Source organism: Thrips palmi, unplaced genomic scaffold, assembly GCF_012932325.1.
Source record: "Thrips palmi isolate BJ-2018 unplaced genomic scaffold, TpBJ-2018v1 HiC_scaffold_18, whole genome shotgun sequence".
Taxonomy (NCBI): Eukaryota; Metazoa; Arthropoda; class Insecta; order Thysanoptera; family Thripidae; genus Thrips; species Thrips palmi.
In genome coordinates, this window is record NW_023144627.1 from 17553045 (window position 1) to 17573372 (window position 20328).

General features: G+C 52.2%; 1 protein-coding gene across 3 annotated transcripts; it reads right to left on the bottom strand.

The window, feature by feature from the left end:
* Window positions 1–5100: 5100 nt before the first annotated feature.
* On the bottom strand, window positions 5101–13912 carry LOC117644438 (mediator of DNA damage checkpoint protein 1-like). Of its 3 annotated transcripts, XM_034383930.1 has the most exons (13): window positions 13732–13912; window positions 13294–13382; window positions 13107–13208; window positions 12944–13036; window positions 12765–12860; window positions 12663–12690; window positions 12527–12579; window positions 6887–12446; window positions 6219–6805; window positions 6038–6128; window positions 5809–5961; window positions 5553–5708; window positions 5101–5462 (listed from the first exon to the last, which is right to left on the bottom strand). In XM_034383930.1, exons 2-13 carry the CDS (start codon window positions 13378–13380, stop codon window positions 5257–5259), a joined length of 7212 nt encoding a protein of 2403 aa, XP_034239821.1. In that variant the 5' UTR covers window positions 13381–13382; window positions 13732–13912; the 3' UTR covers window positions 5101–5256. The 3 variants fall into 3 exon arrangements, with proteins under 3 accessions (XP_034239821.1, XP_034239820.1, XP_034239819.1); XM_034383929.1 differs by having other exon boundaries at window positions 6219–12446; window positions 13659–13911; XM_034383928.1 differs by having other exon boundaries at window positions 6219–12446; window positions 13732–13910.
* Window positions 13913–20328: the final 6416 nt, after the last annotated feature.

Here is a 20328-nt window from a genome sequence, read left to right on the forward strand (position 1 = left end):
TAGAGTTTTCGCGCTAATTGGATTCCCACAGTAATTCATCACTGTCCATTGAATATGAAAATGATGGACGGCCTCCTCCTGCAGTGCCCGAGGACGCCGATGAGGCCTCCGCCGCCACGCCGCGCCGCAAGTCCCGGCCCCACGCCACGCGCGCCCGCGGCCACAACAAGTACTCGTTCATGGAGGACCCCCTGGAGGCACCCACCCCCACGCCCAGCGTCGAGCCGCTCACCTCCGACCCCTTGCCCGAGACCAGCTTCTCCTGCGCCGACAAGGTGGCGGGGGGCTTCTACGCCGACACGCAGGTCGACTGTCAGCTGTTCCACATCTGCTCGCAGGCGGGCGTCGATAGGTGAGACGCTACGCGACCCGCAGTGGGCCAGAAGACCAGTGGAGGCGGCCAAAATTCTTGACACGTTTCGAGCTCCAGAGTCCGTAAACAAGATTCGAACTGAACGTGTGGAAAACGCGTCTAGAATTTTAGCCGCCTCCTCCGGTGTGACCCTCGGCGCCCTGCAGACCGATTCCGAGAGTCGTTTTCGTCACTGTGTCTACAGGTGTTGTAAAAAACAAATTTTGTTTGTAGTCAGAGAAACCAAATCTGTCGCAGGCTGCGAAGAAGTTCGTTCTGTACTACCACAAACGATTCCCTTCGTAGTCTGCGAAGCGGCCGTGTTCTTTGTGGGTACAAAGAACGTTCTTCGCAGGAATAATTTATCTGCGAGGCGCCCTTCTGCGTGAGAGGGTCGTTAAGCATCCTGCCAACTCTTCGCCGCGGCCAAAGTAAAACTAGGCCGAGGCCACGCGCACACAAACACACACACGCAACAATCAAAATCGGCAAAAGGCTGTAAATTCTGGGATGGCCGCGTAAACGGCGCGGAGCGGCGGAGCGCGTGCGTCGGGGTCCCCCCGCTGGCTGATCCCGAAGGTCTGTTTCACCGCTCTGTCTCTCTCGCACTCACGGGGCGTCCCGTGTCGGAGCGAGAGAGAGAGAGCGACGAAAGCGACTCTTGGAATCAGTCTGCTGGGCGGGGTTCTCGCGGTCTGCAAGGCTTCGCGGCTTCGCGGCTTCGCGGCACCGCTCCGGTCTCTGCCAGTAACCATGCCGTTTTAACGTGGAGCGGTCCCGTCCAGCAGGCTGCTCCCGAACGGCGGGCCCGTCTGTCCGTCTCTCTCGCACCCTACGGACCTGCCCGTGAGTGCGAGAGAGACGGAGCGACGAGAGCGCTGTTCAGGATCCGCTCGCAGCCCCAGCCGCCCCAGCCGCGCAGTGGGGCGCGGGGGTCAGGGCCGGCGCCCCGCCACGCCCCGCTACGCCCCGCCGCTCGTATAACTACGTGAAGCAGGCTGCCAAGCTGTGACAGACATTTCGCTTAGCGAGCACCGCGTCGGTTTACAACAAGGGGAATTACCGCCTCGGATAATCCGAGCCTCCGAGCCCCTGGTGACTGACTTACAGTGGATCCGGAGCACGCCTGCACTGTCAAACCAAGTGTCTCACAGTGTGGGGGAGGGGCTTGGCGTTTTGCCTAACTTTCTGGCGGCTATCGACGGGCCAATTGTCCTTTTGCACCGCCACTGGATTCCCGCTTGTAACTTACAGTGTACAGTGATAAAATGGCTCGCCTGATGTGTTGTCGAATTGATTGCAGCCTCCAGGACAACAAGTTCATGTGCGGGCCCGGCACGCGCTTCAACCAGCGCAGCCGCACCTGCCAGGCCAGGGAGCTGGTGGACTGCAGCGTGTCCACCCGGTACTACAACCTCAACGCGCACTTCCGGATCCCGCCGCCCGAAGGTGCGTGCCGTGCGTGCTCTGGGATCACCCAACCCAGCGGTCGCACAGTGGGCCCGAGGACCGACCAGTAGAGGCGGCCAAAACTCTTGACGCGTTTTGAGCTGCAGAGTCGCTGAACAGGACTCGAATCGAGCGTGTGGTGACCCCACCAATGGATTCTTCGTTCGGAGAGCAATCCAGTGGTGGGGTCGAGTCCCATTTAGTGACTCTGGAGCTCAAAACGCGTCCAGAGTTTCGGCTGCCGGCGTGAGTCGTTTTTCTTTTTCTTGTTTTTATTGATTAAACTGATAGCAATGTTGGCTTGCAGAGCCGGTGACCCTCCCGTTCTTTGACTCGGCTAAGGCGTCCTCCAGGAACAAGCGGTCGCCCCAACGACAAACGACAGGTGAGCCAACGTTTTCAGTCAAAAGAAAATCCAACTCCAATTTATTTTAATCCAACGAACTCTAGTTAAAAGAAAGCGATCTGTCAAAGTCAGAAGTCATCAGTCCACGGAACAGAGTGAGAGAGACTGACGTTTCCGTCTCACTCGAGCTGCAGAGCAATAAGGCTGCATGAGAATGGCATCTTAATGGGCTTCCTCTCCTAGTACCATTGTCGTAGAATTTGACAAATGCTTCTCTGGGTCACTGTAACTCGTAGTATGCCTTGTGCATGATACCACACTGCGTTGTCGTTGTGTCTCTACTGCATGGAGGGGGCTAATCATCTTCATCATCGCCATCGTCATCAATTGTGTCATTTTCCAGGTCATTCCCTACACAAGTGACCGACAATCTGACTGATCACTGCTGGCGGTCAAGTAAGTGACGCTGTATTTGGCCATTCCGCACCATTTTCAAGCCTACTCTTCTGTTTCTGCATTTGTTTGTGCGAGTGTGTGAGAGCACTGGACCCAGTCGTTTTTTCAACAGCTTGTAAAACCTTCCGCTTTCAAATTCACACCACCCTCACTCACCTAGGTCACTGCGCACTGCCCTGTGCCACATGGCCGCGGTGTAGAGAGGCGCGTTCGCATGCACGCACCTTCACGCAAGTTTTTATCCAGGTGTCTTACTGCAAGTTGTCTCCTATGCCGCAGGTCGAGAGGATCGAGCGGCCGCCTTCCTCTGCAAGGAGCCGGGCCTGTTCGCGGACGTGTCCTCGGGCTGCGAGCAGTTCCACGTGTGCCACGCGGACCCGGGTTCGAATCCCCGCCTCCTGTCCACGCAGCCCTGCCCGCCGGGCACACTGTTCGACCAGCGGCAGGGCGCGTGCGACGCCGAGGCCGAGGTGGAGTGCGCGCTGCTGGCGGACGCGGACCTGGGCTTCGGCGGCGTCGCCAGACGCTCGTCGCGCTCGCTGGCCGCGCTGGCCGTGCTGCAGGACGTCGTTGTGGAGGGCCGACGCCGGCGGCGGCGCGCGGCTCCGACGCCGAGCCCGCTCGAGGTGTACTACCCCGACTACGACGCCGTGCCTCAGTCGGCCGCGGCCGCGCAGAGCCGTCTCCTCGACGCCGACCTGGACGCCGACGTCGCGCTGCCGCAGCAGGCGCCGCCCGCCACGTACTTCCGGTACAGCGACGCGTCGGCGCCGACGTCGAGGCCGACGTCCACCACGGAGCGCGTGTTCAACCCGGACGACTACGTCGACGACAACTACGAACCCCTCATCGAGACCAACAAGCCAACGACCACGACCGTGGAGGCGGCCAAGGTGACCGTCGTCGGCAAGGCCGCCGCCTACTCGACGACGCCCCGTGCCGTCCACCCCGCTGGCGGCACGACGGCGGCCTTCGACGGCGACCGCGAGGCCGCGGACCACGGCGCGGAGCGCGGCCTGGCGAGCCTGGCGGGCCTGCGAGACGAGGACCCTTACCTCGCAGGCCGTGCCGCTGGTGACGTCACCGAAGACGTCACCGAGTTCCTCCAGGATGAAGCGGCCATCACCACGCAGTCCGTCAAAGGCTACGACGGCTCAACTCCACCGCCGAACGACAAGCCAAGGCAGATCCTGGACCCCGTGACATCCAAGCCGGCGGCGGCCCCCAGTGACACCAAGGCCGACAGGGCGGAGGCCAACCAGGTGGCTGTGCCCCTGAGGACAGCCTCGGCCTCAACCACGCCCTCCCCGACCTCCACGGCGAGCGGTGACCACCGCTTCAGAGTAGCCGACAACCTCCTGCGGGATGAAGCGACCACGACGCAGGCAGGGCTACTCAACCACGTGCCATCTTCACCTCCTCCATCGCCACCCCCGGCGCCTCCACCCCAGTTCGTCTGCGCCGGCCGCCAGCTCAAGGCCTTCCACGACGACCCCAGCGACTGCCGCATGTTCCACTACTGCTCGCCGGGCTTCTCCCGCGGACAGCTGCTTGACTTCCGGTTCCGTTGCGAGGAGGGCACAGTGTACCAGCGCCACGCCAACCGCTGCGCGCCGGGGCCGTGTGAGGTGGTGTCCCAGGTGGGCCCCGGCCGGCTGTGGTGACACCCTCACGCCTAATCCTTATCTCGGTGGCAGGGGCCAAAGGGCCAAAGGGCCAAAGGGCCAAGGCCAATGAGGGCCTAGAGGCCTCGCGGTCTACCAAGGCTCAATACAAAGGGTGTGCCAGTGACCCTGGACTCAGGTGTGCCAATGTCATGACTTAAAATTGTTGTAAATGAGTGTGTGCGTGAGCCTCAAGACTTTGTGTGAACAGTGTGAGTGTGTTTGTGTGTGTGCATGTGTCTGTAACGTGGAGGAGCTTGAAAGGGAGATGTTCGAGTGGCTCAATTTGGACGAATAATTCCTAAGTAATTTCTCGTTCCCTCTGTACCCTAGTTTGACAACATTAGATCTTCGCGGACTGTGCCAATGTGATATGAAAATGTAAAGGCATTTTTTTAGAACAAGATGAGACCTGTTTGTCAGAGATGATTATTAAAATAGCTTACACTGCTCAGTAGGAATCAGTTTACATTGAAAAATAAAGGGCAGCTCTTTGCGGATCGACCTGTTTTTATCTTTTTGGTAAGATATATGCGGTGACGTAGACAATTAGCACCGAAGATTTGCCCATATGTTTTATTAAGTCTTTTTATGATAACTTCCATAAAATGTCACAGCTAGGTTAGCCAGTAACTCAAAGTCACAAGTTTTTGTAACTTCATCTCGGTTTTTGTATGTTTTTGTTGAAATAAATGATTCACATACAAGAGTATTCCAAGTAATTGCTTATAATCAATCCTGAAGACTTGTGGGATGTGCAAAGGGGGCAAAAGGTGACTCTACGAAATTTTCAGGTACATTCAGGAAGAAACTTAAGTCAACACACAAGCAGCTTCAGCTTCAGCAGAACAAAATTTTATTGCCATAGTATCTCTAGAAGAGAATGTTTCATGATACAATAGAAACATAAAGTATAAAAAAAAAAAATATTTTTTTTAAAGAATGACTTTGGCTGAATTAAAAGGGACAATAACAATATTAACATCTTGCTAAATTCTCTTCAGGAGGAACTTCTTACTCTCAAGTTGCTGTCTCAAAACGCCTGAGAGCAGCCATTCGGCCGATACGATAGAGACCTTTCCCTTTAAGTTACTCCAGACGTTTTTATCCTCCTCACAGGAAATGATAATACTATTGTTGGGCCAAACGCTTGGCACACGAGGGAGGCAGTGGCCACCACAGCTCAGAATAATGGCTGGAACAAAGCAATATGCAGGGTTAGGAGAAAGTAAAATTTTTCAAAGAAACACCACTGAAAAAGAATGGAATAGATTTGCTAGTGTACCTTTCATTTCTTCAGGTTCTGGCTTTACACTTTCTGTAACAAAAATATGCTGATCCTGAAGGATAGGTTGACCAGCTGCTTTTTTTAGAGATTCTTCAAGCTTCATATTAAATTTTGCTTCAGACTCGAGATCTGATAGCAAATGCTCCCATGGATCTGCAGACATGCACATTCCAACACATTCATGAACAAGATATTCTTGAACAAATTGATTTCTTACTTGAACCATCATGCTTGAACCAAGAATACTACCCACCCAGTAATCGCCCAGCACGCTTGCATTGAAGAAGCCAACTAGGACTTACAACTGGAAGACCTTTTCCAACTATACTTAAAAGTTTAACAGTTCTCCTTAATTTATCAGTAACCAGAACATCGGCAGAGTCAACATCGTTGACAATAGAAGCACCTGTAACATATAACATGGCAGATGAGCACTAAGTTCAGTCACTATTTATCAGGAAATATTGAAGTCACACACTCACCAAGCTGCTTCATAAAAGATTCCTGCCTTGGATTATTGTAAAAAGAAAACAAAATGCGAATGGTAGACGTAGATGCAGCTCCTCTGAAGCTCTGAAAATGAAAGTAACAGAAATAAGATATAATTTTATATAGAAATATGAATGAAAATGAAAATTGTTCAGTGAATGAAAGACTCTTTACCTGCCGAGGGCTCCTTCGAGGACTTGAGTTTATTGAAGCAACACTGTCAAGTCTGCCTCTGCGGCGTTTGCTTTCAGGTTCTGAATCTACTGAATCATTTAATGTATTTTCTCTCTTAAGTGATGATGGCCCAGCACTTATGTCCAGTACATTGGTAGTTTGGACACTAGTTTCCAAGGTCAAAGACAAATCACTTTTTGTCCGAGGCTGTTTGGAAGGCATAGTGTCTTGATCAGCTACATCTGACGAAATGCGTTTAACACCCTTCACTTGCGGGCCTGATTTTGCATCATTTTTCTGTTTTGTGTTACGGCTAGATTTCCTTCCTTTGGGGTGATCACTGCTGCTTGCAGCACTGACTTGATCAGTGGAACTTGATTCTTGGCTTTGACTCTCACCAGAGCAGTCATAGTCTTTTAAAGCTACAGTTTGTTTCCTGAGGCGGCTTGACCTACGATCACCAGCAGCAGATGAGTTGCTCGTCTGAGAAGCACTCCCAGCAGCTGATGTGTGGTCTTCAGGTACTGTGACAAGCTGTCTCTTGGCACGAGTGGGTCTTCCGCCTTGACTCTGGGGAGCACTCACATCTTCAGGAATGGATTCAAGACTATTAGAAGATTCTGAAATTTTCTTTAAGTTTATCTGCTCATTAATATTTAGTTCAGTACCTTTGATGTCTTTGTCTGGTTGCCTTCTTGCTCGAGTGGTTCTTCGTCCTTCTCCATCTGATACCAAATTATCTTGACTTTGGCTGTCTTTATTTTTACTGGCTTTAATCTTTTTTGCTGGTCCAGGTTTAGGTTTTGATTCTTTAGTAACGCCATCCTGTTTTTTAAGTGAAGAACGCCGAGATGACTTGGCAGGCGTTGATTCATTCACTGAAGCACTGTCCTTAGCAAGAGAGGTTGAATCAGAATCTCCAGACTTAGAATCTGCAACCTTTTGAGAGTTGCACTTAGTTTCTTTCGAAGTGTTGGCCAACTTATTGTCAGAAGGCTCTAGAGTGGTTGAACTTTCAGCTTCAGTTACGGTTCCTGATTTTTTAATAGGCTTCTTAGAGGGTTGATTCTTAGTCCGAATAGATATTTTGCTGACTACAGAGGCCTCTGAAGAAATGTCCTGGGATGCTTGTTGTGTTGATCTGCTTAATCTTGATTGGCCAGACAACCCAATTTTTGAATTTGATTTTTCTGAGGTCTCTTCTACTTGAGGCTGTGCACTTTCATGAGCTTCTGCTGAAACATTAGACTGGGAATTTGTGGTTTTCTTACTTTTTCCTTTTGTGGAAGCACCTTTACTTTTAGGTTCCCTGATAGGCCCATCTTTCTTTTCAAGTGTGGAACCTTCTAATGACTTTGGTGGTTTTGAACCCTTTGTGGCAGCCTCATCCTCAGAAGGTTGGGAATTTCTTGTGACAGTCGTAACATTTTTAATCTCATTTGGCTCCTCATTCTTTGGCTGTTTGGAGGAAGGTATTATTCTCGCCACTTTTGCAGCAGCCTCTTGCTTGGAAGGCTGGGAATTCGGTGCAGAGGTCACATTTCCTATGATCTCGTTGGGCTTCTCATCATTTGGCTCTGTAGGTGAAGCCATTACTCCTTCCAATTTTGGTGAAGAATCATCAGAAGACATTTTTCCAGCTAGTCCCTCTGGAGACATGAAACCTTGAGGGCTAAATTTGGACCTAGACAAGGATAATGTTCTCCTGCCTTTACTGCGTGATACTATGGGACTAGTGGATTCATGTTCGAACAAAGAAGTTTGTTGTTGATTTACATTTTTCATGGGTGATTGAGCAGAGGTTGAAGTTCTTGCCTGCACAGGTTCTTCTGCATCACTAATAGCATTGTCTTCATTTTGTTGAGCGGGCAGAGGACTACCCTCATCAATCAAACAATCTTGAGACTTATTTGAATCACTACTTGATTCTTCAATGTCAACTTCCAATACAGAAGACCCTAAGTGTCGTTTCTTTTTATTACCTTGTTTCTCAAGACTAGGACGTTTCTTGGGGCTCCTTTTGCTTCGAGTTTGAGCCGTTGATTTAGAGAGCTTTTCAATTCCTGCAACTTGGGTAGTACTTCCAGGATTGGACAAAACCTGAATGTTCTCAGCAAAAGAAACACTTCTGCGAGAGGAAGAAGGTTTGGGGGATATGGGATCAACTTTGCTCAATTCCGTTGATCCAAGAGCTGGTCTCATTTCAGCCGACTTAGGTGATGGTTTGACTGGCACAGTGCTCTCTTTTGAGGGACTTTTACTGCTGTCTCCCATGCTTGGAGTTGTGCAAGAAACTTCCAGTGCACCTGAGGCAGAAAAGCTATTTTCTTTACATGGACTTTGATCACTTGTTCTCCTGCTTGAGCGTGGACCAGGACCAGCCAATTCTGGAGTTGGAAGAAGGCCTGGAGTTCTTCTTGTAGCAACACTCGAAGGTTCAGAAATGTTATCAGTTTCTTTAAGTAAATTTTGACTGCTTCTTCTGTAGCTCGGCCCAGGGCTGTTATGATTTACATTTTCACTTGAAGATCTTGTCTGGCTAGGTTTCTCTTCTGAGGAATCACAAGGATTGACGTTATCTTGGCTATTTTGACTCCTAGTTTTTCGGCTTGACCCAGGGCTTGGCCAAATTCGAGTTGAATCATTGAATATATCATGACTTAGATTTAAACTTTTTCCTGGGCTGTTTCTTGTTGGAATGGGACTTGGTGAAACACCAATTCTGCTTGAGCCAGGGTCTGGCAAAATCTGAGTAGCAGCAAAACACATGTCTTCTTCAGAGCTTTTGCTATCATCCTTACTCAATTTCGATTTGGCACTCCAAAATGGAGTGGAGGTGTCAGTGTTTCGAATTTGACGGAGACTGGGAGTTTTTGGCGAGTCGAAAGAGTGAGCAGTCTCATTAGCGGTTATGCCCTTTAATCTTCTGCTAAATCTAGGGCTTTCACATTTCTGTGTCGCTGCAGAGCATATGTCATCTTCAACTTTTGGTAACATCTGTGTTGCTGCAGAAGAAATATCATCTTCAACTTTTGGTAACAGCTGTGTTGCTGCAGTAGAAATATCATCTTCAATATTTGGTAACAACTGTGTTGCTGCAGTAGAAATATTATCTTCATTAGTTTGATCAGTACCTTTGGAAGGGCTGACACTTCTTCTCTTGGAGTCATCATTTGCACCTCCCATTTTCTTCCTATAAGAGAGTGAGAGTCTCTTTTTTGGACTTGCCTTTAGAGCAATAGATTGTTTTGCAACATTTTGATGATGTACATTTTCAGATTTTGAGAGAAGCTCTGGTAATATTTGAGTCTCTGCATCATAAAATGCACTATCAGATGTCTGGTTGCCAGCAGTACCAGTTTTATCAACAGTGAATTGAGCCATCTCAGTACTGGCAATGTGAATATTGTTGGCTTCTTCTTTGCTGTCAAAGGTTTTTGAACGAGTGTTATTAGACATAATTGGTGTTTTGCTTGCACTAGATACACTGTCCACAGTCATCTCAGGAATCCTCTCAGTACAAGCTCCATAGACTCCCTCTTCATCCGTTTCTGAACCTGACTCATTTGCCGAAATGATTTGAGTCTTTGCACCATGAATATCTTCTGATCCTTTTTTCTCGGCGACAGATGCATCAGAAGCATTGGTTAAAGCAACATCAAGGTGTTGCTCAGTGCAAGCTCCATAAACTCCCTCCTCATCAGTTTCTGAATCAGAATCGTTGACAGATACTACTTGCGTCTTTGCTTCATGAATATCTTCAGAAGCTTTTGCTGAAGTAAGTCTTTCAGTGCAGGCACCGTACATTCCCTCCTCATCTGTTTCTGAGTCTGAGCCATTAGCATGTACAATTTGAGTTTTGGCATCATGAATATTGTCTGAATCTTTCTTCTCTGAATCAGCTTCTTCAAAATTTTCACCTGGACCTAAATCATCAATTTTTAAATGCGAACTGCTGATTAACATCTGAGTCTTCGCATCATGAATACCATTGTCTTCTTCTACTTCAACACCATTAGTATTCTTAGTGCCAATACTGCCAGGTTTGCTTTTGACAATATGTGATGTGGCTCTATTAAGGGTGAGAAGTTGCGTTTGAGCATTATGAATGTTATCAATGTGTTCTGCCTTTTCAGTACAAGCACCATACACATGATTGTCATCAGTTCCTGAGTCAGAATCATTAGCAAGCACCATTTGAGTCTTTGCATCATGAATATCTTCTGATTCCTTGCTTTCAGAACCACCCTTTTCCACAGCAAATGTTGTAGCTAAATTACCTGGTTTCTCAGTGCAAGCGCCATAAACTCCCTCCTCATCTGTTTCTGAGTCAGAATCCTTTGCACAAACCATTTGAGTCTTGGCATCATGAATATCTTCTGATTCTTTGCCTTCAGAACCACCCTTTTCCACAGCAAATGTTGTAGCTAAATTGCCTGGTTTCTCAGTGCAAGCACCATAAACTCCCTCCTCATCTGTTTCTGAGTCAGAATCCTTTGCACAAACCATTTGAGTCTTGGCATCATGAATATCCCGTGATTCTTTGTGGGCAGAAATGTCCTCTTCAGAAGCAGAGCCCACAGCCACATTGCCTGGTCTTTCAGTGGAAGCACCATATACTCTCTCGTCATCCGTTTCTGAGTCAGAAATTTTGGACACCATTTGTGTCTTTGCATCATGAATATCGGCTTCTTCTCCTTCATTGGTGTTCATATCCAAAATGCTTTCAGAATCTAGCTGGGAGTTTGAGGCACTTTCAATGGTGAAGAGTTGAGTTTTGGCATCATGAATGTTATGAAGGCTCTCAGGCTTTTCTGTGCCAGCCCTGTAAATATCACCATGATCCGTATCTGAAGCTGAACAATTTGCAACAACATATTGTGTTTCTGCATTATGAACTTCTTCCATTTTGCTTTTTTCTGCGGCGGTATCTTCAGAAGTATCACCTGAAGCCAAAATTTGTGGTTTTTCAGTGCAAGCACCATACACTCCTTCCTCATCAGTTTCTGAGTCAGAATTGTTCACAGGCACAATTTGAGTTTTGGCATCGTGAATATCTTCAGCATTTTTCTTCTTGAAAATGTTTTTCTCAGAGGTATTATATAAAGGTGCCCTCTCAGTACTAGCACCATACACTCCCTCTTCATCGGTTTCTGAGTCCGAATGTTCAGCGGACACAAATTGAGTCTTTGCATCATGAATATCATCAGAATCTTTCTTCTCACCTTTGGAAGCAACAGATGAACCTGGATGATGCGGCATTTCAGTGCAAGCTCCATACACTCCCTCCTCATCAGTTTCGGAGTCTGTATCATTAGCACTTACTATTTGAGTCTTTGCATCATGAATATTGAGGGTACCATCACTGGCATGCATGTTCACACTACCTGTTTCTGGTTCCGAGTCAACACCTCCTGGTAAACATTGTGTTTTAGCATCATGAATATTCGCATTGGAACTATCCCTGACAAGTCCTTCCTCATCTGTTTCATCATGGATATTGTTGGGATTCTCTACTCCCTCAGCACATGATTTGATTTCATCACTTCCATTGGCATCTGTCAAACGCGTTGAAGAATCATGTGCAGAACAAGAATTTTGCATTTCAGTATGTCTATCAGCTGCAGGTTGTTTATTTGGAGAAAGATGATCCATAGTTTCTTGACATCTGGAAGCATTCATGCTTTCTGAGCTGAGACTCCTTTCAATTTTCTCCACATGTTTAACTAGATCCTCACAATCCATGTCGTATTCAGATTGACAATTATTGGAACCACTGGGATCAGAGACAGTCTGCTCTTCAGCATTAAGAAACAGGTCCACTTCGCCTTGCTCACTGGATTCTTCTCGTTTTGCAGAATCTGTTGGCACAGTACCTTCTTTGGTTTCTGATGTTGAAGCATCTACACTTTTGTCAGTATCATAATGCAGATTTAAGCTTGATTCAGAGAGCATATCTTGAGTGCAAGGAACAAAGAAAGAAGGAGCATCCCTTACTGCAACACTGTCATCTAAAGTTTCAGACAATATTGATGACGAGTTCCTGCTTCCATTTTCCAGATCGGATCCAATTTGTGTTTCTGCTTCATAGAGCATATCATTTTGGTTTCCATAGATGGTGTCTTGCAGATGGACTGATTCATTCAAAGTGGATGGTTGTATTTTAGGGAATGGCTTTTTGAACACTTTCCTCATTGGAGTACTTTCTATAATATCATCAGAGTCATTCTGAAAATTAAAATTGGAGTAGGGTAATTTCAAGAGAAACATAAAAGAAAACCAATATGAAAAATAAATGTATCTCATACCAAACTGAAACGCTTAGGAGTATTAATCTTGTTGCAAGGTGAATCAAATATATCTGTGGAAAAAAGAAAACCATTGGAGTCAAAAATTGTTTGTAACAATAGTTAAAATAGAAGAATGCTAATGTATCAATTATACCTTGAACAGATGTTTCCATTTCAGGTTTCTGCAATAAAGGATTTAAAGGTTAAATTGGATATAATACTTAAAAGACAATCATATAAGAAACAAACACCATACCTTGAGAGGTAAAATATGGTATGTGCCACGCAAGTCAGCCACTTGGACAATAGCACCATCTGGTAAGTTATACCTCACATTAGGTTTGAGAAGCATCTGTACCACACAAAAGAAAGTTAATTAATAGTAATAATCATATAGAAGGAAATTTTAAAAGTAAAGAGGGTTGGATAACACACTCCATTAAGACGGGTGGAATTGCTGCTCCCCAAATCACAAATAATATGATGGCCCGATTCAACCTCAATCAGTGCATGGTGCGAAGAAACACTCTGAAACAGATACAATTTGATGCAGATGTTGCCCTTCAACTCACAACATGTATTAACAACAAGTTTTTACCTTTCTGTCGATAGCTACTAAACACTGTTTTGGGTCTCTGCCTATTTTCGTGTCACCGTTAAAAATTGAGTATTCAGCTTCATTTATTTTTAGTGTAGCAACCTAAGACCAGGAAGCAAGGGATAAGAACACACAGATTATTATATCAATGACAGCACACAACCACAGCGAAGCAGAGCAAACTGACCTGAACTTTGGTTGCGGAGAGATCCTCGCACGATGTGTCAAATGAGGTGTGTAAGACCTGTGTGCACTCAAACTCCTCAGACGCCATGACTGAAAGGGAACAAAACGAGAAAAGTAAGCATTAACAATAAAAAAAATGACCAAATAGGTAAGTTTTGTACTTTTTGTTCAATAAACAGAACAACAAGAAAGATGGTTAAGGAAGAGGTTACAGAGATCATGAATGGATAAAATTATACAAAAAGGAGAGAGTCTCCCACGCAACTATCGACCAGCCCAGACAAACTTCAAACAGGCAAAAATGACGATTCTGAATTATGTTGGAGTATAGTCAGAAAAGGAGAAAATCTTTGGAACTGAAGTCACCGGTATCCCGAACGGAGCCTCAGTTTGCAGCGCAACATCGGCTTTGGCACGAAAGAAACGAACGTGACATCACCTCCGTTGCAACGATGGCAGACGAATCGTCTCAACCAATTAGCAAGGCATTTGCTTGCGCTTGGACCCGATTTGAAATAGTTTCCGAAGCGGCCGATCAAGACGAGACAAGGTGGGATTGTCGAGTCGAGTGCGGTGCGGTGTGTTGCGGCGGTAGTGGTTGCTTGTTGCTTGTTTACAAGCCACGAGGCCGGGCAAACGCCTCTCGCCGCAGGGGACCAAAATCTCCCCGCGCATCAGTTTGAAAATAGGGCGCGAAAAGGAGGGGCTGCGAATGTTCGGGGTACCATTCTTTCCGACAGAAAATGAGTTTGATGCTTGCGAACCAAAACTAAAACGCAGGGCCGTCGCCCGTTCTCCGCCGCACTGGCCGTGGCGTCACGCTCACGAGTCCTATGGCGCCGCCCGCAGGGTAGGCAACCCATCACACGCCAGGGCGCGGTAACTTGAACTTGAGAGGCCCTGACGTCATGGATGACCTGGAAGGAGATGCTGCACTGTTTTGTTTGCTGGGCGCAACGCGTCACTATGTCAGTGCCCCTGCCACTTGATTCCGAAGGATCACCTCGTCGCTCTGTCTCTCTCGCATCCGAAGGGGAAGCCCCATGAGTGCGAGAGAGACAGAGGGAGGAAGGCTAGGGGCAGGCCGGGGCGGCCGGGGGCCTGCCGGGTGCCCCGCCACCCCCTGACCCCTGACCCCCCCCCCCCACCCCTTGCCCTGCCCGGTCGGTCGATAAGGCCGAGATTCGTATCTCTGCCTTCGTGCTGAGCTTCTACGAAGCATGCTGGCGCCGCACCGGGGCTTCGAGGTACTCTGACGCCCCATGCCCGATGGCCCCATGGCCGCGGGTCACGCGGTGAGTGTCGCCGCGGCCGTGCCACATGTCGCCTCGCCCATCCGCAGGCTGCAGATTCATTTCGAGAGGCCTCCTCGTCGCTCTGTCTCTCTCGCACTCAAGGGGCGTCCCGTATGGGCGCCAGAAGGACAGCGGGGGACTGCCGAGGTGGGACGGCCGGCCTCTCGCACCGCGGCGAAGGAGAAGGAGAAGGAGCGGAGGCAACGGAAATCCGGACACTTCATTTCGGCTCTCTGCCTGTCTCGCACTCAAGGGGCGTCCCCCAGAGGCGCGAGAGAGACAGAGCGATGAAGCATTGTTTCGGAGACAGCCCGCGGGGAAGGGTTTCCGAGGCATTCCCTTTGTTCGGCCACTTTTGCCGCGGTGATGGATGGGGTCAGCGATCACGGCGTGACGTGTGTCAGTCGCGTGTCAGTCCCGTGTCAGTCGCGTGTCAGTCCCATGTCAGGTCCGTGTCAGTCGCGTGCCCCTGGCAGTCGTGTCAGTCGCCTGTCAGGCCCGTGTCAGTCGCGTGTCAGGCCCGTGTCAGTCACGTGTCAGTGCATGGCGGGGAATGAAGCGGCAAATTGTGTCCTCGGAATCTAAACCGCGGGGCTTAACAAGTTTTACCACTGCCGGGCTGTGGCTTGGCTCTGCATGGCTGGCTCCGCGCTCCGCTTGCTCGGCGGGTCTTCCAGGCGTCTTCGTTCCAAGTTCCGCGACATCCCTTTTGACGGCCTAATAAGGCGAACTCGGCGGGGCGGGGCGGGACGGAGCCTCGAAAAGTGCCACCCTTCAAATCACCCCCTCATCCGCCTGCCCCAGCCTGCCCTCACACTCACTCACACACGCGCGACCAACCCCACCACGCTCTTATGTTGGTTAAACTAACAAGGGAAATGGGCTTAAAATTGGCAGTGGCGCGTACTTCAAAACTGGCGACATTTTCATTCAAAAGACTAGCAATCTCAAGTTAAGAATCTATACCCACTTCACTGGTTGGGCCGTTTGGTGGGTGACGCGACTCGCTGCCTCACAGTGGCCCCCATGCCCCGGGCGTGAAAGAAGGATCAGGAAAAAAATAATAATCGAATGTCATTCAGTGCCCATACAGGTTGACTGAAAAATACCAAAAAGTTTGTGCCAAATCGCAGATGTACGTACCAGGTGGGTACAGGTGGGTCACGGACCCCGTGAGAAATGGTTACTATGCAACCCGCTCGGAGCCCTGCATCCGGGCTTGCCTATGCGGCAGTCGGCGGGCGAACGGGAGGACTGCCCCCGAGGGCAGTCCGCTCTCGGCAGAGCACTGCCGAAACCCGAGCCGAAACTAATCAAGCAGTCGAACTTGTCAACGTCAAAAGCAGTCGGTTGGCCAAACTCTGTTTGTCTTTCAGCGTGAAGAGGGTTATGTCAGGTAGGTACGGTTGGCTTCAGTAGTTGGTTGCAGCCAGCAGACTCATTTCACAGAATCGGTTTATCTCTCTCGCACTCATGGGGCGCAGCGGCTGCTCGTGGTGGTTCGGCGCGCTGCCGTCAGAGGGCGCTGGCGCCTGCTGGCGCGGCGCTGGGGCCCCGTCGCCGTGCCGCCGCACGCAACAGACCAACCCCCTGACGGCGCGGCTGGGGCCCTCCCTCAGTCCGGCACGGCAGAGTCAGGCAGAGCATACAGTGTCGGTCCTCCGTCGGCGGCAGGTTGGCGAGTTGCTCGGCCCCGGCACGCCCCGCACGCCCCGCACGCCACGCAGTCTGGTCTGGCCTAGCCTCGCGGCAGGGACCGAAGAGCGCCGAAGGGGACCGGAGGGGCGCAGAGGAAGACGGACTAGACGACGGCGGCGCCACGGACATCTCTCTCTCCCGCTGACTCAGGTGGGAGTCATCTTCGTCCGACGCCGCGGCTCCGCTAACAGTGTCCCCCTCTCTCTCTTGCGGCTCTTCTTCGAGCGGCAGACTCATTCCGAGAGTCGTTTTGGTCGCTCTGTCTCTCTCGCTCTCATGGGCCGTCCCGCGTGGGTGCGAGAGAGACAGAGCGACCAAAACGACTCTCGGATCAGTCTGCCGCCCGTCCCTCTCTCTGTCGGCCCTCTTCGCACCCCGTCGTGTCATCATCATTTTTATCCCCAGCCATTCCCCTACTCTTAATCTCCCTCCCCCCCCCGCCCTTTCCAACCATCTTACCCCCCTCCCCCCTTTCCCTGGACGTCCTGGACCCGGAGTGCTTAGCTTTACTGTGCACAATAAAAGGACGCGCGGAGTGTGGCGCTGTGAACAGTGTACACACGTGGCTCCACGAGCAGACTGATTCCGCGAGCAACGTTGCGGTCGCTCCGGTCGCATACCTACGCCATCCCACGAGTGCGAGAGAGTCGGAGCGACGACAGAGGAGCGTGGAAGTCTGCAATGCGTACCGATACGTCCACAGCGCGGCTGGATGGGGTGGTACGTGCGACGCGTGGGCCGCGGGGGGCGCGGGTTCGAATCCCCGCTTTGGCAGGCGATTTTCGCCGGTCGCACGGCTGCTGGGGGATGGAAGGGCTGATGGATTCGCGGGCAGCAGACTGACGCCGATTTCGTCTCTCTGCCTCCCTCGCACCTATACGCGGTGCCCGTGAGAGCGAGAGAGGCAGAGCGACGGAAACGCTCACTCTCAGTCGGCCGGCGGATTCGTGTTTGGATTGGCGCGTGCCGACTGCGCTGCTGGCCGCCGAAACAGGACGCGTGTTTGCTGCTGAACGATGCAAAAGATTCGCTGGGTCGCTCTGTCTCTCTCGCACTCGCGGTGCGCTCCGCAACGTCCGCAAGGTCCGCAAGGGTGCGAGAGAGACAGAGCGACGAACCGCCGAAACACAGCGCGGTAAAAGCGGCTCGCAATCAGGGAATCCGAATTCGTCCGCGATACGCTACGCTGCTGTTGACTCAACAAGGGCCTACACTGTAGGCGCGTCCCTTCTGCGTGACGTCACCATGACGTCACGCGGCGCTGCACGCGCCCCGCGTAATTTGCCGCCGAAAAACACAAACAAACAGAAATGAATAAAAATGGATCGAAAGAGCGTCGGCCAGATCGTGTTAAGCTCCACCGACTCATTTCCTCGTTTGCGCCCGGAGGCCCCGGCAGGCCACGCCCTGCCCCCCTGGGGCCCTGCCTGCCTCCCCGCCAGCCCCAAGGGGGCCCCGGAGGGGGCCGCGCGGACCGAGACCGGTAGCCAGGCGGGCAGGCAGGCAGGCAGGCAGGCAGGCAGGCAGGCAGGCAGGCAGGCAGGCAGGCAGGCAGGCAGGCAACCAGTCAGGCAGGCAGGCAGGAGGGCAGGCAGGCAGGCAGGCAGGCAGGCGCAGGCAGGGGCAGGCAGGGCAGGCAGGCAGCAGGCAGGCAGGCAGGCAGGCAGGCAGGCAGGCAGGCAGGCAGGCAGGCAGGCAGGCAGGCAGGCAGGCAGGCAGGCAGGCAGGCAGGCAGGCAGGCAGGCAGGCAGGCAGGCAGCAGGCAGGCAGGCAGGCCAGGGCAGGCAGGCAGGTCACAGGGCCCATGGCCGTGAGCAGGCGGGACGTTCGTCATGCGTCACGCTCGCCCCGTCTCTGGCTCGCCCCGCCTGGCCCCGCCTCTCTGTCCGTCACCAGGGCACGGCGCCACGCCCGCCACGCACGCAGCGTCGCGCAGCGCTGTCCGTGGCGCGTCACGGGTCACGCACCGTGACACCGCGGACTGACTCCCAGAGTCGTCGCTCCGTCTCTCTCGCACTCATGGGGCCTCCCGCATGTTTGCGAGAGGACAGAGCGGCAAGAACCAGTAGGTAACGACTGGCAAATTTCGTGTCAGTCGGGTTACGGATTACCCGGACTGCCCCCCGGATTACAACAAAATGGATTACAACAAAAGTTCCTGGATCGCCTTTGGGCCACGCAGGATTACTCCGGATTACCCGGGACTTTTACCCCAGATTACCTCAAAATTTTGGGTCATCCGGATTACAGATTACCAATTTGCTGTTGTGTCAACCGGATTACCGAAGTCGTTACCCCCTCGGGCAAGAACGACTCTCGGAATCAGTTTGCTGTTTGCTGTGACACTCGGCAAACCTCCAACCAGTAACACTTGAATTCCATTTTTCGCGTGGCCGCCCTGGCCTCCCCCCTCCCCTTCCACTGGCCGCACTCCCCGGCGAGCCCGACGCGAAATGTTCCGTCTAATTAAATCCATTTTCTCGGCCTGTTCGCTCTGCCTAATTTATTCGGCGGCTTCATCCATTTTCATCGCCCGCCTCGTGTCTCGCTCTTCGCTCTTCTCTCCTCGCGCCTCGCGCCGCCAAAAACGCGAATCGCGGAACGCGCCGGAATCGGTCACTCGCCAGGGGTGACCCACTGTCCAATTTTGTGCACTATGAATGTGCAAGAATGTGCAAGATTTCTGGCGGTTTTGCCAAACATGTTGCCTAATGACAGGCGTTTTTGCCACCTGAATGTGGCATGTGGTCAAATTTTGTACAGTGAATGTGGGAAGCTGTTCCCCCCTCGAGGGCTGGGGCCGTGTAGACTGGCCAGACTGATTCCGAGAGTCCTTTCCATCGCTCTGCCCCTCTCGCACCATACGGAACGCGCCATGAGTGCGGGGGAGACAGAGCGATGGAAAGGACTCTCGGAATCAGTCTGCCAGTCCCTGCCACGGATCTCACTGACTCTACCGCACTGCCGTCACTGTAAAATAAAAGGAAAGTGGACGTGTGTGCGCCGTCCTGACTGGCATAATCACGGACCCCGCCGGAACCCGCCGCAGTGCGCACGGTGTAGAGTTCTCCACTGTAGGAGCCCCGCTGCTCCGCCTGCTCCGCACCCATTGTGCCCGGGCTGCACTGGGGCTGCCTGTTCGGTTCCGTTCAAGTTCAACCCCGCCCCGCCCCGCCCCGCCCCGCCCCACCCGATGCGAGCTGGGCGCACTGTGTCACCGGCAGCGCGCCGCTACGCGCGGCGAGGCGGCAGCGCCTCTAACTACTTGTTGAGGTTAAGGGCGCCCCGATGACTTCCCCGCCAACTTGGCGCCCGGCGCTCCGCAGCGTGCCGCAGCAGACCGACTCCCAGAGTCGTGTCAGTCGCTCCGTCTCTCTCGCACTCATGCGGGACGAGTGCGGGAGGGACAGAGCGACGAAAGCGACTCTGCGGCGCTCCGAAGAGCCGAAGGGCTCCGAACGTGGAGTGTGCCCCAGTGTGGTACAGTGTGGTACAGTGTGGCCCCCCGGCGAGTAATGTCGGCCCGGCTAGCCGAACTTTGTCCCGCATGGAGTGCGCCGTGTGCACGCCTCGGTGCGTCGGGCCGAGCGGGCCGAGCGGCTACTCGACGGATCGCCGATAATTTAGCCCTTGCTTTCGCCCCGCCCGGCCCCGCCCCGCCCCGCCCCGCCCTCCCCCGCCCCGCCCCGCCCCGCCCGCCCCGCCACGCCCCGCACGCCCCGCCCCGCCTCGCCCTACCAGGATCCGGCCGATGCCACAGCGCGCCGGTCCGAAGTTATTTCCCTGGAGAGGGTGCCCCGTGCAGGGCAGGCACCACGCCCCGCCCACCCCAACCCGGAGCGGGGCGTGGCGGGGCGTGGCATGGCGGGGGGCGAGGCGGGGCGGGGCGAGGCGGGGCGGGGCGTGGCGGGGCTGCAGCGGCAGAGCGCTTCAAAATGTAAATTGTATTCTTTTCCGCGGCGCCGCGCTGCGCCCAGCGGCCGGAAGCAGACGGACGGCTACCTGTTAATGGTCCCCGCGGTGGCCGATCCAGAGAAAAAATA